Here is a 16,600-nt window from a genome sequence, read left to right on the forward strand (position 1 = left end):
CTGGGAAACGCTCCTGTGCTGCTGTCACACACACTCAGGAATTCTGTAGGGCCTCTCGCTTGACTTTTACAATTACTGTAAATGGGACCTACTGAACTCTGCAGAAGGGAATTTATAATCAGCTTTAGAGGTGACGATTGTTCTTAAACGTGCTTCTAAATATGTGTCTGAAGACAAGTGCCGAAAATACTGTGTGAAACAACCAATAAAAACAAGGCAGACATTCAAACAGGATGTGAGGTAGAGAAGGAAATTAACCACTTAAATAATTCTTTGTTAAATATCAAACTTCCAGCCTATTAAAAACATTTAGTCACTTTCCTCATTGTTTTACAACCATGTTTATTGCAAGGACAATGTTTCAAATTCACCTTTGTTCTCCATTACATTTTATTGTTTGCATTTTAAATCGTGACCTATACTGAATCTGGTCCAGAGTCGTAGAGTGTGTTTCTGACTCCCAGAGAAGCCTTTTGTTTTAGAGACTACAAGAGTTTTCAATTAATGTCCCAAACGCTCATGTACGTTTTGAGAAAGGGAAAGGCCCAAAACAAAAGCCCCTTCGGAGCCTGACCCCAGCCTGAACAATGCAGAGTTTATGCCAGTTACAATGTGGCACTTATGCCAGTCACAATGACTGGACAATCAATGCTCAACAACATAAGAGAGAGAGAGAAACACAGAAAGGCGTAATAAAAATTAGGTTTCCCCATCAGTTTGAATCTAGGATGATATTTGATCACAAACTTTAACACAAGCAGCTTGTGCTTAAGATGTGATGTAAGAACAAAGTTAATGCCAAGGCTTTGACTTTATCTGGGTCTCTGTTTTCAGGGTCAAATCTGAGCTCTGACATAAACAGGTGTCATATTTCTGTGACATGTATACACAAACACACTTTTGATCAAGAGTAGCAGGGAGGAGATAGACACATAGCCTTGACTGAAGATTATGAGATTAGGGAAATAGTGTAAAGTGTTTAGGGAGAGGGAGTCAGGTGACATGTTACACAAGTGATCTCGGATAACAGGGCAAAAATCAATAACCAGGTTAAGCACAAAAGTTATGTCCAGCATTACGTCACCCATTAAAGAACACACGCTTTTGGATCATAAACGATTTAACAGAGACGGTGAAAGGTAGATATAAGTCTTACTTTTAGTTAAAAAATTCTTGGTGAAATGCATAATTAAATGTGTTATATATGTAGTGCTTAAAATATGAATGAATTCCACTTATAGTACAGTTGCCACAGCTCAAAACATTGTTCAGATGATGTATTCAAGACATTTGTCAGGATTTTGTTCTTAAAACGTTCTTGTGTGTAGAATCTACTATATATTAATATATCATTTTATACTTTTTATATATATTCATAGATTAAATGGAATAAACAAAATGTATATTGTATATGTATATGTGTATATATATATATATATATATATATATATATATATGAGGATTTCACACTAGTGACTACTGAGATGAGTGAAGGAGTTAATGTCACTGAATTATATATGACGTGTTAAGATGGATGTGATGATGGCTTTTTTTTTTTTTCTCTATCATGTAGGCCATATTATGTCTTTCAGGGGCTGTGTGTGCTGAAACTAGGCCAGTGAAGTGCCAAGTTGCTACCTGTACTCAGTTACCTCCATAAAAACAGCAATCTGTACTACAATCTGTGTAAAGTATTATTAAAGTTGTGGTTTGTATTCTAACAATTACAGAGCACTGAAACGTCTTTGCCATTATGAATACTTGGCATTTGTTGTCTATGAAACACTAGTATCCAGCTTGGGACAGAGATTTAAAAAGAAAAAAAGAAAGGAAAATTGTTATGTATATTAAATTAAAACAACAAAGTAAATATACTTGTGCCTCACCTCCACGGACTCCTTCAATTGGATAGAAGAATGCTACCAACAGGTTCATGAGGACTGCAAGGTTAAAGGAGATGCTGCTCCAAAAGGACATGTTACGGGAACACCAGTACAGGATAGGCTGAGCTGGGGGAGGCAGCAAGTCAAAAAATGTTATTTCAAATGTTAAAGGAACATGTACACCAACACAACACAATTTGCATCATTCTCTATTTGCATTGAAACTAAAATGGTCCAATACTATACCCCTGATGCACACCATGTCAGAGCTCTACGTACACGGTTCTGCCACAAACATAAACCATTTGTTGATATACAAACAAGCCAAATGTGCAAGTTCTGTGCCCCTAGTGGAAGCCAACTGAATTGCAATGTGTTTGAGCATTGACACAACAACATTGGTTCAACCAATTGTATGATATTGAAGCGGGATTACCTGTTTGCCTGAACAATGGAAGGGTAATGTTTGAAATTAGATTTTTTTTTTTTGCAATTCTGTTTGGTTTCACCAGTACACAGGAAATTACACATTACACATTTAAAACCACCTTTTTCCACTTTATACAGAAACATTTAATAGACTTTAAAAGATTAAAATCTCAAGTTATACTACAAGGCCTGTTAGGATGAAAAAACGAATGTTGTTACTAACAAGTACTGCTCATCTTTTTTTTTTTTTTAGATTGATTGCAATGTCATTCTCCCACCTTCTACTAAACAACTTGAGGACGACTGTGTGTTAGTTTTCATGGCGCTCTGAAGGACCAGTTCTGAATGTTCTCAAGCTAAAAATGTGATCCAGCTGACCCTGTGCATTTCCAATTATATCCAATCAGGACAACGTCCAATTGCACTAACTTTGGTAAGTCTAGAATTCCTTTAAAAATAGTGTGTTTTCCTCTATTAAAGAATGCCATTCCAAACAAAACACATATTGAATGAAGTTAGGGGCTGTTTGGCAGTTTTGGAGACATGCAATTTCACCAACCGCACATCAAATTGAAGTCAAAAACCATAGAAAGAAGACCAAGAGTTCAAAGGGTTTCTTAGTGGGGCCAAACCATGTACGAGAGCTTGCTGACCTCAACCACCACCTTTGTTTTGACCCATGACTCTCTGATGAGTCTAGCTGGAGGATTTAGTGTCTGAGCTATGGCTATTTTGACAGGGGGTTTTTGTCTGAAAAGAGGAACTGGAGGAGGGGACTTTCACACAGAGGTCGCCACACTCATGACTTGGGGTTGCGGCAATGGAACATTGCTTCTACTTTGATTAAGCCTGATAAAAAAAACTTAACGTCAGCCAGAGACATGCATTACTAACTAACACGGAATTCACACCTTCCTTTTTATTAGCAACTCAAGGCCCGAAGACTCAAAGATACGATCTAGAACTGTGGCCAAATGTCCCGTGCATGTGTGCTATGCAAGAAAATAGGCTGTCGCAAGCCCCTCCGTCTTGTCTATCTGCTTTTTGACAGTTCAGATCCTTATCTTGCACTTTTTATCTTGTCATTGTGGTTTACCTCATGCTCTTCCTGTCTGAGAACTTCTATCCTTTTTTAAACAACCCATTTCCAACCAATTTTGAAATTTGATCATGGGTAATTTAATTAATAATATTTTTCAAATTACAATTCAGTGTGGCCATTACCCAGCCCAGCCTCTGAGGTTTCTGGTTCAAGACTAGCAGGTTTTAGGGGCTGGTGCAGAGCCAACCGAAAATGGCTCCAGATTGAGCACCTCCCTTTTGGTGAAAAATGGGCTTTAGAGTTCCATGTTTCCCATCATCTGTTTATTTGATATCTCACTCAGCTTATTTCCGTAATCAGCTTTTGTGATGTAAGCTGGCAATGTGTGTTTATTTGGGATTTATTCAGACTTCTCCCTGAGCCATCTTCCTCCCTTGTTTCTCAAACCTTAATGCACAAACATGTAGAACTAAAAACTTCAACATTATTTTTAGTTACAGGTCTTATCTTATCTATCTTAAAGTTAAAGTTTACACCCCCTCCCCACTGCCCTGGCTTGAGGGGGTCAGGGTGAGGTATGAATCCCGGCACCAGTGCACCAAAAGCAGGCCGCACTGCATGGAGAGAGCCCTGATGGGTCCCTGGAGGCTCTGGGAGTGGAGAGGGTGTGTAAAGGAGCTTACTAGATAATAGAGGAAGGGAGTGGACACGCACAAGGTACGGAGTTTGCGTTACCAGTGGCCTCTTGAGTACCTCGCAGCTTCTTCTGCCAGTTCATCTCATTGAAGAGGTCTTCAGAGCGCAAGAAGAAGTCGTTGATCTTGCTGCCCTGCTCGTCGCGCTCCGTGGTGTAATAGACGCGGAGCTTGGACTCCTGGGTTAGGAATTCGCATATGTTGGGGACGGGAAATACGATCTGCTCCATTGTGCGATCCAGACGGACGATCTGTAAATAAAAGACTGAGCATCACGTGGGTTACATATGCAATGACAATTTGGTGGACACGGTTTTAACTTACAAATAGTTGCAATGTCGATTTGGGTTTTTTTGTCGCCTCTAAAGGTACAATCACATTAGCAAATTTTCAGCTAAATTTTTAGAAGTGAAATCTGCGAGGGGAAATTTTCCTCCATAACATGTAACAACATTGGGATTCCTGTTGAAATGACTGGATGTCATCCACAAAATTTTCCACCTGAAATTTTCACTGTATGAATGATAGTAATACTGATGCTTATGTACACCAGTCTGAGAAACTATGAATGGTGGATTCATAATGGCCTCCATAGATGAACACAACTGACCTCAATTTGCGCTGTGTGTTTGGCATAGAACTCCAAGGCTTCATCTCCCTCCCCGTATGTCCCTCCTGGCTTCAGCATGGCCTGGAGTTCCTTGTTGTGTCTGGCTAGCTGTGGGTGTATGTGGAAAAAGGGATGAGGCTGTGTTTGTTTTCACTGAGACAGTGTATACATGTTGTAATGACCTGTCTGGCATTGTTGTTTTGCTCATAACACACTTTACCATCAACGAAAGGCCAACGCCTGTCTGAGAAATGCTGGTTGAAATTGAATAAAGCAAACCTGAACTCAGAACTACCCAATACGTAGGTTTCGGCATAATAATGACATACCTAATCTATGAATGTTTCGGAATATGATGTCAAATATCTGCTGCTGCATTGTTGAAGAGACAACATTATGTTTCAATCCTTAATCCTATAATACACCATTGCAATTATGCCACTCACACCTTAGACAAACTCGAAACAGTTTGCCGATCTAAAGCCTTTAGATCATGATAAATAAAACTCTATTTCACAACTACTATACAAAAGTCTGAGGCTTTCAAACTGTAGCTAGCACTGGTGTGCATTTGTTAACGTTCTTGTTATTCAGGGAGCTAGCTAGAACCACGCATATAATTGAACTTTTAACCAACTTGCAATGTTGTTTTCAAACTGTTGGCCCTCCATGATGGTAGTTGAACGGAATGAGAAAACGGACTGTAGTAGAAGACCGTTTACGCTAATGCGCTCTATAGCGCCTCTTGTGGCAATGGTGAGAATTGGGTTCCATTATGAAGTCTGTCACACCACGAGACCATACTTTTTTTTTTTTTTATATCATTTATTGATACATTTATGTAATGTGAATGTGATTCTTGTGTTTTTTTGGGGGGGTTTTAATATAATTTTAATTACGCAAATTCTGCAATACAGAATTAGAATTTTGATTAATAAACAATACATTAACATCAACAGCTACTTATTATCTATTCAATGTTTCTGTCTGCCACAATAATGTAATGTAAACTATATTGTAAAAACCTTCTTTTGGGGATACTTTATAAATAATGTTATGATATATGTATATTCCATTTTTAAATCTGCTTATCATGTGACTAATTACTTATTTGTGTGGAAACAAATGTCGTTTTGTCATGCATCTAAATTTGATCTCTTTCTCCAACAGCTACATGCCCATAAAATAGCCACATTCAATATTCTTACAATGCCCCAATTATGAAAAACAACTTGAGGGTCAAAGCCCAGCAGTGAACAAATAAAGTCTGCTTAAAAACACGGCCAGTGTAGCCACCACAGAATCTGCTCCGCTGGTAAAACTAAATGGATTACTTGTTGCTGCAATTATGAATTGACCTTTTGAGACGCAAACTGCAAAAGCATATTTCTCTATTATTTGAGTAAAACGTCTCCGTCAAATGTACTTTTTGTTCTCTGGTCTTTTCATTCACAAACCCCTGATCCTAAACAGTGTCATTTGGAGGGCTGGTGGAAAAGCTGCCCTGTTTCTAACATGGTTACATAACTGATCCTCTGACGATGACCCAGATAATTACGTGGATACTAATAGGCAAACAATCTATACAGCTCAAGTGCACAGGGGAGGGGAAGAGGGTGATATAATCCAGGCATCTGACACAGTGACAGTGTGTGTAAAAGCATATTTGTGTGCGTCACCTGATGGGCCAGGATGTAGATGTTGTGACCCACATTTTGAGGAGAAGCGGCATGCTCTTCCTCACCATTTTCATCATCATCGTTGTGTTCTACCTCAATTTCTCCCTGCATGTAGGCCTTTTTGATCACCTCCACCTGTACACCAACCAAACGTTTAAATAATGACAGTAGGTGGTTTCAAGTGTGATTACAGTATGCAAAACAGAAAGTCTGCCCGCAGGAACATGAGAAAGATGCGTTTTCAATGCAAAGTGCCAACTTTGCATTACCAGTGCTAGCATGTGCATTCATTGTTTGCATTCACCAGTTCTTTAGGCCTCATGTTATACAAAATCCTCTCCGCGTTCTCACTGTCATGGCGGCTTTCCATGATGGCCAGCAGCAGTTTTGAGGCGTTATTCTGTAAAAAAATAAAATACATTAAAAAAAGGCCATTCACGTCAATTATTTTTGAATCAATTGAAATCTACAAGATCTCGCACCTTGAGCTCCAGCACCAAGTCCATCCTCTTCTTGCCGAGAGGGTTGATGTCATTGAGGATGAGAGCGATGATGATGTCGATACCGTTACACTCATGTGTGGCAATACAGTTCTGAACAAGGGAAAAAATGTTAAATGTATACTACTGTTCACTTTTGCTCACTAAGGCTGCATTTATTTGATCAGAAATACAGTAAAAACTGTCATATTGTGGAATATTATTACAAATTAAAATAGCTGCTTTCTAATTTATTATATTTTAAAATGTAATTTATTCCTGTGATTAAAGTCTTCATTGTCACATGATCCTTCAGAAATCATTCTAATATGCTGATTCGCCACTCAAGAAACATTTCTTATTATTATCGATGTTGAAAACAATTAATATTGTATTGTGGAAACTGTGATATATTTTTCTCAGGACTCTTTGATGAATAGAAAGTTTAAACGAGCAGAATTGTAAATTTTTGGAAACAATGTAAAAGTCTTTCCTGTCACTTTAGACACAATTAATGTGTCTTCGCAGAATAAATTATTTTCTTTGAACGGTTGTGTATATTAGGCACATCACTTCATAAAGGTCCGCTACATAAGTTAATGAGTTACAGAAATGGGCAAAAAGGCTAAACGAAAAACCATTTAAGCACACCAGAGAACAAATAGTTACAGGAAGCACATTCCCATAAATTTGGTATGAAAATTAACCTGCAATTAACTGATTATGGCTCTGGAACAGAGTGCTTCAGTGAGAGACCAATCATCCAATCATTACGGGACAAAAGCACTCTGTCAGCATGCAAGTACACTACATTTCCTCCTAGAAAAGTAGGACAATGATGATAATCAGCCCCATTACGGTCCTATGAAGTCAGAAAAGTTGCATAATGCCTAGCCCAACGCACAAAGAAAGATTTTGCCATTCTTTTAAGTAGACAATAGTGGGTATATAGTGTAAGTGTGTCATAATCTTAAAGCAACAGTTCACCCAAAAATTCATTCACTCTCCTTAGTGCATTGTGTTCATGAGAGAATCACTCCTCTGAATCTTTTCAATGAATCAGTCAATTCGGTCTGAATGATTTGTTCACGAATCAGATTTTTTTCAGCACAGGTTGCAGCTGACATGAATGAAAAGAAACTGAAATTTAAGCCATTATGCACTGAAAATGTGACCTGTTTACCACTAAGGGAGTTGATCGAGTCAGTGAGTTAAACTCTTGAATCGTGATTGCGCTCCCCAAAAGCATCATGAGCCTAAGTACAGTAGATTGTTGAAAACCACTGGCACCAACGATCTACTTAGGCTTACAATGCTTTTTGGAAAACGCAATCACGATTCAAGAGTTTAACTCACTGACTCGATCAACTCCATTAGTGGTAAACAGGTCACATTTTCAGTGCATAATGGCTTAAATTTCAGTTTCTTTTCATTCATGTCAGCTGCTACAGAAGACTTGGATAGTGCACACATTTATTGGGGTAAACGAGAAAATTACAACAATTTTCATTTTTGGGTGAACGATTCCTTTAAAGTATAGAACAAAAAGAGTGTGTGGATGCGTCAGGTCCACCTGGTTTTCATGGCACGGGCCCTGGCAGTATTCTGTCAGGCTCTCCACAGTCTGGTTTATGAGAGCGACGTTCTTCTCATTAATATAGAGTCCCAGCAGCCCCAGGCCCCCCGTAGTGCTGCCACATATACAATCCAGGAACTGCAGTGTCTCACACACCAGGTTGTAGTTGTTTTTGTTGTTCTGACAGCGAAGGAAGTTCTGGGGAACAAGCGGGAAAAACAGGATATGAGGAGCTTTTGTATTTACAAGTCATATTAGAGCTTGAGGAAGCACAGATACAGTTGATGCATAACTCATAGTATGATATGGGATAGGATTATGATGGGATATGTTTATGATGGGGTTATGTAAAAGGTTCAAGATACAAGCAAAACTGTAATATTTTTAGCCGTTTCCGCTAAGCTTTCAATCCCTGGCTCCCTTCTGAAATCCATTCTGGGCACTTTTCTCATTATAATCAATAGCTGATGTATAAAATCCGTCCTACATCTTCTTCTCAAATATACAGTTTCTTTGAGAAATACACCATGTTTACAGAAGTAAAATGGCTAGCAAATAACATTTCATGTTGAGGTGAATGAATATGATCTATTCTGATACCAATCATACAGTTCCTTAAGAAATAGCCAACAGCAAAACTACATGTACAGTTGGCTAAGCTATTTTTTAGTTAGCAACATTTGAGAGATAGGAGCAGTACGAACAGAACGTGTCTTTCCATTCCACACCGCTACATATTTATTGTTTTTCAATGCTAGATGGATGTGTTTGACCACTGGGCTCGTGTCTCGTGTCTTTTACAGCATCTCGTGGATGACATGACGCTCTAAAAACGTGGCGCTCAAGTTAAAAGGATCTCAACTTTTAAACCATATTTCTAGACCTTGCATTTTTTCCTTCCTCTGACCTGCGTCTGTGTGTTCAGTGTGAATGGCCCCTAAGTTAGCATTAACAATGCGCATTTCCCGAAATAATCTCTGACCTGCAGTTCACGGTTGTGGTTTTCACAGAGCAGCTGCATGAGGCGCAGGATTGGCTGCATGATTGTTATGATCACGCTCATCTCGTTGTCATCCTGGTTCTTTTCAGTCGTGCTGGTCTGCCCCTCCGCCACATTCAGATGCTCGTCCACGTCCGCCTCTCTTCGGTAAGCAGTGATGGCCTTCTTAGTGGCCGTAGAAGCTTCGATGAGTTGCTCCCGCACTTCCTCGGTTACTACAGCAACATCCTTGACTGAAACAGGGGGAGAATTGTATTTGTTTAGTATGCTTTTGCAGGTCTGGGTAATGATTTCATCATTATAAACACTTGTCTTGTAGTTCTTGTAGGCTCTGACCTTTCTTGCGCGTTTGGGCATCCTTGTCGTTGGCGTCCTCGTCTTTGCGCTTGCTGCCCAGATCGCTGGTGTTCACCGTCACGGTTGCCTTGATCTCTTGCTGGGCCAGCTTCATCCGCTCGTAAAACACTTTAAAGAACTTCTCTGACTTATTGTCGCCGGTCAGACGGCAGAAAAACGACCGCTGGAGGGACAGGTAGAAGAGTGAGGGAAAAAAGCAATACAATCGAATTAGCATACTGTAAATGAAAGGTAAAGAGAAGGTGGGAGAGAAGTGAGAATTGTTAACTTTCTGCATCAATACCAGTCATAATTTTGCTTCTTTTCCGTTCTTCGTTTATGGGTAAAACGTGACCATCTATACTGTTAGCAAACATCCGACGCCGCCCACAATGCTGAGAGTCAAGTTTAGATGAAATATGCAAAAATGTGCTGCACCCTTTTGTCTCTCAACAATAAAATAAACACACAACAAAATAGCCTAAGACTTGTTGCCCACTGAAGCTAAGCAGGGTTGAGCCTGGTCAGTATCTGGATGGGAGACCTCCTGGGAAAACTAGATAGCTGCTGGAAGAGGTGTTAGTGAGGCCAGCAGGGGGCGCTCACCCTGTGGTCTGTGTGGGTCCTAACGCCCCAGTATAGTGACGGGGACACTATATTGTAACGTTAAACCGAGGTCCTGACTCTCTGTTGTCAGTAAAAATCCTAGAATGTCTTTCGAAAGAGTAAGGGTGTAACCCCGGTGTCCTGGCCAAATTTGCCCATTAGTCCATCATGGCCTCCTAATCATCCCCATATATATAATGATTGTCTTCATCACATGTCTCCTCTCCACCAATAAGCTGGTGTGTGGTGGGCGTTCTGATGCAATAAGGCTGTCATGGCATCATCCATGTGGATGCTGCACATTGGTGGTGGTTGAGGAGATTCCCTCCTTCCATTTAAAGCGCTTTGAGTGAATAATGATTATTATTATTATTATTATTTAAACTGCTGTATAAAATCAATATCACATTTGCAATCATGCTATTGCAGGACAAAAAAAAAACAGCATGTGATATTGTGCTTGTTAATCATGTGATATTGCTTAATCATATGATATAACTATGAGACAAAACTCATACGGGGCATTTTTGCCCTGATATCTTGAACTAGGACACACTCTTATATAATCTTATACTCTTATTTTTCAAATGGTCAGGGGAATTTGATTTGTTTTACTCCTGTGCCAGTGCCTAAGGAGTTAATTTAACATCGCGGCGCAGCCATGCTCCAAAGCAGAGTTCTCACGTCCCTCCCTCCCCTCCACCCTGTTTACTGCTAGCCAGACTCACACCACTGCGGTTACATAACCCTCTCTGTGCGGCCCGACACACACACACACACACACACGCACGCGCAAACTCACAGCAATTAACACGGAAATAACCTGGAGTGCCTCCCTCAGCTCACCTGAATTTACACCATCTGTCTCCACACTGTCCCAAGAGCTACAAGGCTTGCACAGTCAACACATTTGCACAAACAAGCGTGTGCTTTCCAAAGAAAACACTTCGAAAGGTTTCAATTTCTTCTGAACCCAAAAGGTTATGCCAAATTTAATAGTGTTTTAAAAATACAACATCACAGTCCTAAGTATTAAAAGAAAACCTTTCAGTTCCTTCTATGAATAAATGCGGCCCGCTGGTTATGTAGTGTTTTTCTCTGGTATATCCTGTTCTACTTTCGCTCGTTTTTTCCCCCTCTTACATAAGTCAGTAATCAGCTGAAAGGCAGAGGGATAGCAGCGATAGACTGCTCATGCACGCTCGCACAGGACGCGAGGGAAAAAATAGGAGAGGACAAGAGCGCAAAGGAAAATCCTGCCCTACTTTTTCAAGCCAAACAGGCACGGAGTGAGTGTGTGATGAGCGACACAAGGAGGGAGGGTGAGGGGTGGAAGTTATCAGCAGAATTCTGGGGCAGTTTTGAAAGCTCGTTACATAACCAGCCTCCTTTCCAGGTTAACAGTGAGCTCAGTCATTCAGGCCTCTTTCAAACAACAGCGAGTGAAAGAGAAATGCAACACACCCACAGCAGTGCGCGCACACACACATGCACAAAGGAGATGTGCTTGAAAAATGATTCATCAGCTCCAGTGCATCCAGTAAACCTCGAGACGTCATCGGACAACTTGCATTTCATAAAAAAAAAAAAGAGAACTAATTTGAATCTCTTTCTGTGAATGACCTCTTTGTTAAACACTCCTCGCTCAAGTTAATTGAAGGCAGTCCTGACACGGAGCCGATCGTTCCGAGAGATTTAATAGCGGAGCAAATCAACAGGTTGTGTAAGACCTCGGAGCGGAGGAGAAGTGGAGTTTATAGCATTACGGCATTCGAATGTGCAAGTCTCATGACTGCTCTGATAAACAAGACGGCCACATCAGATGCGTCGCTGTGGTAAACATGTCAACACCTGACTGCCATATGACGCACGTTCAGGAAAACAGCAAAACAGTGGAAAGGCTGGGAAAATAAGCATGGAAAGGATGGGAAAATAAGCATGGAAAGTGTTTTCCAGGTGTTAGGCAGGAGTCTTAAACCTCAGGCCATGGACTTCCTAATGGATAAAACAACGGAGTAACATTGTACAAGACAGGGTGTTGCATTTTAAGCCTGGTTTAAAAGAACAATTCAAGTCATGTTTGCTTAAGTTCATTATGACGCCTGCATTCCAAAGCCATTAATAACTAGCTTCCTATTAGCTTTAGCTTTCTTAGCTTCAACTGAAGTTAAATTGAAGGGTGCTTCTCAAAAGTCCAGTCCTTCAAAGGCTTGTAGGCTAGATTCCTCCTCAGCATGTCCTTCATGAAATATTTATGATATATAAGTTATATGGTATATATGACAGCTTGATGAAATTAATAATTATATATTTTTTAAATATATTTTTATCAGTTGAGGATTGGTATCACCAATGAGGTTCATCCTTGTGTTACGCAGCACGTTTGAGCTTCTGCAAGAACCAATGAGGTTTGTTCTCGTGCGTCAAGCAGGTTCAGTTGAGCTTCTGTTTACTGTATGTTCGCTGATCAATGTTTATATGTAAATAAAAGCCTAAATGAAATCTGTTCATCATATCTTTATTAACTTTTTGAAGCGTCAAAGTGGTGGTTGCGTAGCTGTCAATGAAGAGTACAGAACTGGCTCAAATTTGATTGAAAATATCTTCATTTGTGTTCTAAAGATGAATGAAAGTCTTACAGGTCTGGAACAACACATAGTGGGCCCTATCTTGCACCCAGCGCAATTGACTTTGTACACCGACGCATGTATCATTCCTATTTTGCACCCGCGCAAAGCGGACTTTTCCCTCCACAGACGCACGTCGGTTAACTAAGAAATACACTTGCGCTCCCCGGGGCGGTTCAGCGCAAAGAGGAGGCGTGTTCCGGCGCTAACGTTCCCTGATGCTATTTTACAGGTTTAGAAAACAATTCCGCCACTGACCGAAAAAAAAACAGTTTAAAGTCAGTGGCGCGTTGCGCATGTTATTCATATGCTATTTTAAGGGCTTGGCCTTAATCAATGTAGCGTGTGCACAACGCGTATACACTTTGATTCTCTCATCTACACACAGACGCAGCAGTTATTTTTGCAAATCATACATTATTACAATAGATAGATAGATAGATAGATAGATAGACATTTTATTATAAAAGCATACATCTAGCTTACACATTTACCCAAATTATCATACGCCTGTTTAACCGAAGTTAATTTGGGTGTGTTTCTCCATCCCCAACGGCCCTGACGGGAACGTCGGTCTCCTCGGCCTTGAACCGCTCCTCGCGTGCGCCTGGCAAATCCGCCGTTATAATAGGAATCCGCTTTAGAACAAGCGCGCCTGCTCTTAAAGGGAATGTGAGATGTCGCTCTGATTGGTTTATTTCACGTTACGCCCAAACCACACCTATGAATAATGAAGCTACTTCAGACCAACCCCTTTTAGATTTGCGCCAGGCGCAAGAGTCATTTATCCCGCCGGGAAAATAGCAACAGCGCCAAGACCCGCCCACAAAGTTACTTGCGCTTTGACACTTGCGTTTCAGATCGTTAAAATAGGGCCCACTGAGTAAATGATGACAGAATTTTCAGTTTTGGGTGAAATAACCCTTTTTTATTATTGTTATCAAAAAATAATAATAAGAAACTAGCTTTTTCGTCAACTATTGCTGTGATTTCCAAATACTTGAGAACTTTGGTAATCGTTCCCATCCCTATAAACATCTTGTGTTTTTGGTAAAGCTGGAATTGATATAAGAGTTTCTAAGGTTGTACGAGCTGCATACAATCAGCTTGGTGCTCTAATAGACACGCATGTGTTCTGCGTGACCTTTATGTGCTGCATGACACAAGTGCACAGGGGTCTTCATAACTCATGTAAGAAATGAATAAGTGTCTGTATCATGAGTTGGTGACTTTAAGAACAAAGGGCACACCCTCCTACGTGAAGCTGATAAAAAAAAGTGACAAAGACCTTTATAATGTCACAAAAGATTTCGATTTCAAATAAAAGCTGTTCTTTTGAACTTTCTATTCATCAAAGAATCCTAAGAAAAATATATTACGATTTCTACAAAAATATTGAGCAGCACAACTGTTTTCAACACTGATAATAATAATAAGAAATGTTTCTTGAGCACCAAATCAGCATATTAGAATGATTTCTAATCTAAATTCTGATCAAATTCTTGATCAAACGAATACAGACTTGACGAGCATAAGACTTTTCTTTCTTTCAATCTGCAATAATTTGAATCTATTATGTGAGTATAATTCCCCCCTATAATCAGTTTTAAAGGCTGCCGGAACCCTAGCCAACGTCATTCCCTTTTATTCCCATCTAATCCCAGTTGAAGGCCTGTCTTACCCCTTGAACCCATCATAACTTGATTACAAGTCCTCAACATCAACAAGCCTATCCAGGCAAGGTGACCAGCCACAACCCAACAGAAAGTAGATAGTGCATGTACAGGTGAACGTGGGCAGGTCTCTAATAACAGCCTCAACACACTAAGCAAAAGGTCAACCAGCAATCGCCTCTCCATCCCCTTCTCGTCTATCCGAGCTCTTGGCATCAACAAGAGGATGTTGTGTAAGATCTATTTATAAGTGCGAGCTCAATCAGTGCCGTCGTCGTGCCCACCCGGCCGCGTAACCACGGGAACGGCTTGCGCTGCGGAGGCTTGGGATGCTGGGAGATGTTGACTGCACGTCCTTCACACTTCAACAGAAGCTTCTCAACAGCAGCTGAGAGTCTGCAATACCACACACACACATAGGTGCACAAACTCAAGTGTTTCCAGCGCACTCACAAATCCATTAGAGAGCACTAAGGATGCCGCGCAAGGCAGACCATAATAATAATAGATGCCTATAGAGCCTGCTGTATCATATTTGATACTCAAATTACTAAGGCCTCTAAATAAGCAATATGCTAAAAATGTTGATCCAGGAACATCTTACTGGGCACAATCACGGTGACCCTACAACATGTCTTCTGTCACCTGATTGATGCTTTATACTTTTTTAGCACGTAAAAGGGCTTTCAGTATAATTTTACATATACGTCCCACCTCAGGTTGTGATTGACGTATCTGTTTAATGATTTTTATAAAGTAAACCTAAGAATAATCTTTATGTTGTTAGTAATATTTCAAGATGAACACTTAATGAATTAATGCAACTTGGGTTTACTTGATTTTCCATACATTATTACAAAATGTGAGCATCAAATATGATACATCAGGCTTTTCTATTTTCATTGCATTATATGGTTTGCCCCCACAATTAAAACTACAGAGCTTTGATCATATAAGCACTTAAATATCATCTTACTAAGACATTATTGGGAGATATGACAACTGATATTTATTTGAATTTATGTAAGAAGTCTGCTATACTGTTATAGAAATTTCATTGATTTACATAAAAAGCTTTTGGAACATCATCTTACTTTTTGGCCATATAAATATTTGTATAAGTTTGAATTAAAACATAATTCCTCCTCAAGTATGAGCTCCATTTTCTCACTATAGCATACTAAATGAGGCATTCAAGCCTTATGTATTAAATATGAGGCTCAATAAAAAATAAAAACATTTTTACTCTAAAAAATAAATGTCAAAAGGTTGTTCAATTTAAAAAAAGAAAGAAGTTTTTTCTGACAAGTATTTCATATGTTATTAACACAGCTATAATACAGCCGAGGTCAACTTTAGTGCTGCGCTCTCACACTCACACCTGTTATGCTTCATCACACTTGTGTGTGTCTGGTTCTGTCTTGTGAGCAGTTTACGGTAAACACAGGGGGACGTGTGCAAAAACAGAGCTATGCACACAACTAACTTCCAGTGCACGACATCTCCAAGGTCGTTTCTGACCGTGACAAAGTCTGAAAAAGTGTGTAAATATTTATAGACCATGGAATTAACATATAAGCACCTCCTACTTAAACACACACACACACACACACATTGGGTGCTTGTTTCGAGATGAGTTATGTAGGTCATAAGCTAATGTTTAACCGAGGTGCGTGCACTTGTGTGGCAGGCGACAGGTGCGGTGTGCGACTAGAAACCTTAGGGAGGAGTCCTCGAGTTTGAGTTTGTCTCCCGCTCCACCTGACGCCATTTTTCCAATATTACATAACAGGCCTGACTATAGAAAGAGACAAGGTTTTGGGTTCAGAAAGAGTCATATTGCTATTCTTCTGCATCTCCTCTACTTTAAACATCAATGAGAAGTTTGAAATGGAGCCATGTGAGAAGCTGACCAGATAATGACAGCCGGAATAATAAAATAAAAAAATCTGGTAATAGAGTCAC

General features: G+C 39.9%; 1 protein-coding gene across 5 annotated transcripts in view; it reads right to left on the reverse strand.

Moving 5' to 3' along the window:
- The window catches only part of itpr1b (inositol 1,4,5-trisphosphate receptor, type 1b), a 131,864-nt gene that overhangs the window by 28,662 nt on the left and 86,602 nt on the right, over window positions 1-16,600 (reverse strand). For 3 of the 5 annotated variants that reach the window (XM_084394709.1, XM_084394710.1, XM_084394708.1), the window contains 9 exons: window positions 9,730-9,913; window positions 9,376-9,626; window positions 8,391-8,591; window positions 6,821-6,931; window positions 6,643-6,738; window positions 6,339-6,473; window positions 4,660-4,767; window positions 4,108-4,300; window positions 1,887-2,009 (listed from right to left, as the gene is read on the reverse strand). In XM_084394709.1, coding sequence (XP_084250835.1) covers window positions 1,887-2,009; window positions 4,108-4,300; window positions 4,660-4,767; window positions 6,339-6,473; window positions 6,643-6,738; window positions 6,821-6,931; window positions 8,391-8,591; window positions 9,376-9,626; window positions 9,730-9,913 — 1,402 coding nt within the window. Of the gene's footprint in view, window positions 1-1,886; window positions 2,010-4,068; window positions 4,301-4,659; window positions 4,768-6,338; window positions 6,474-6,642; window positions 6,739-6,820; window positions 6,932-8,390; window positions 8,592-9,375; window positions 9,627-9,729; window positions 9,914-16,600 lie in introns of all 5 variants that reach the window. The other 2 variants (XM_084394707.1, XM_084394706.1) reach the window with 1 other exon arrangement.

Source organism: Rutilus rutilus (genome assembly GCF_951802725.1).
Source record: "Rutilus rutilus genome assembly, chromosome: 22".
Taxonomy (NCBI): Eukaryota; Metazoa; Chordata; class Actinopteri; order Cypriniformes; family Leuciscidae; genus Rutilus; species Rutilus rutilus.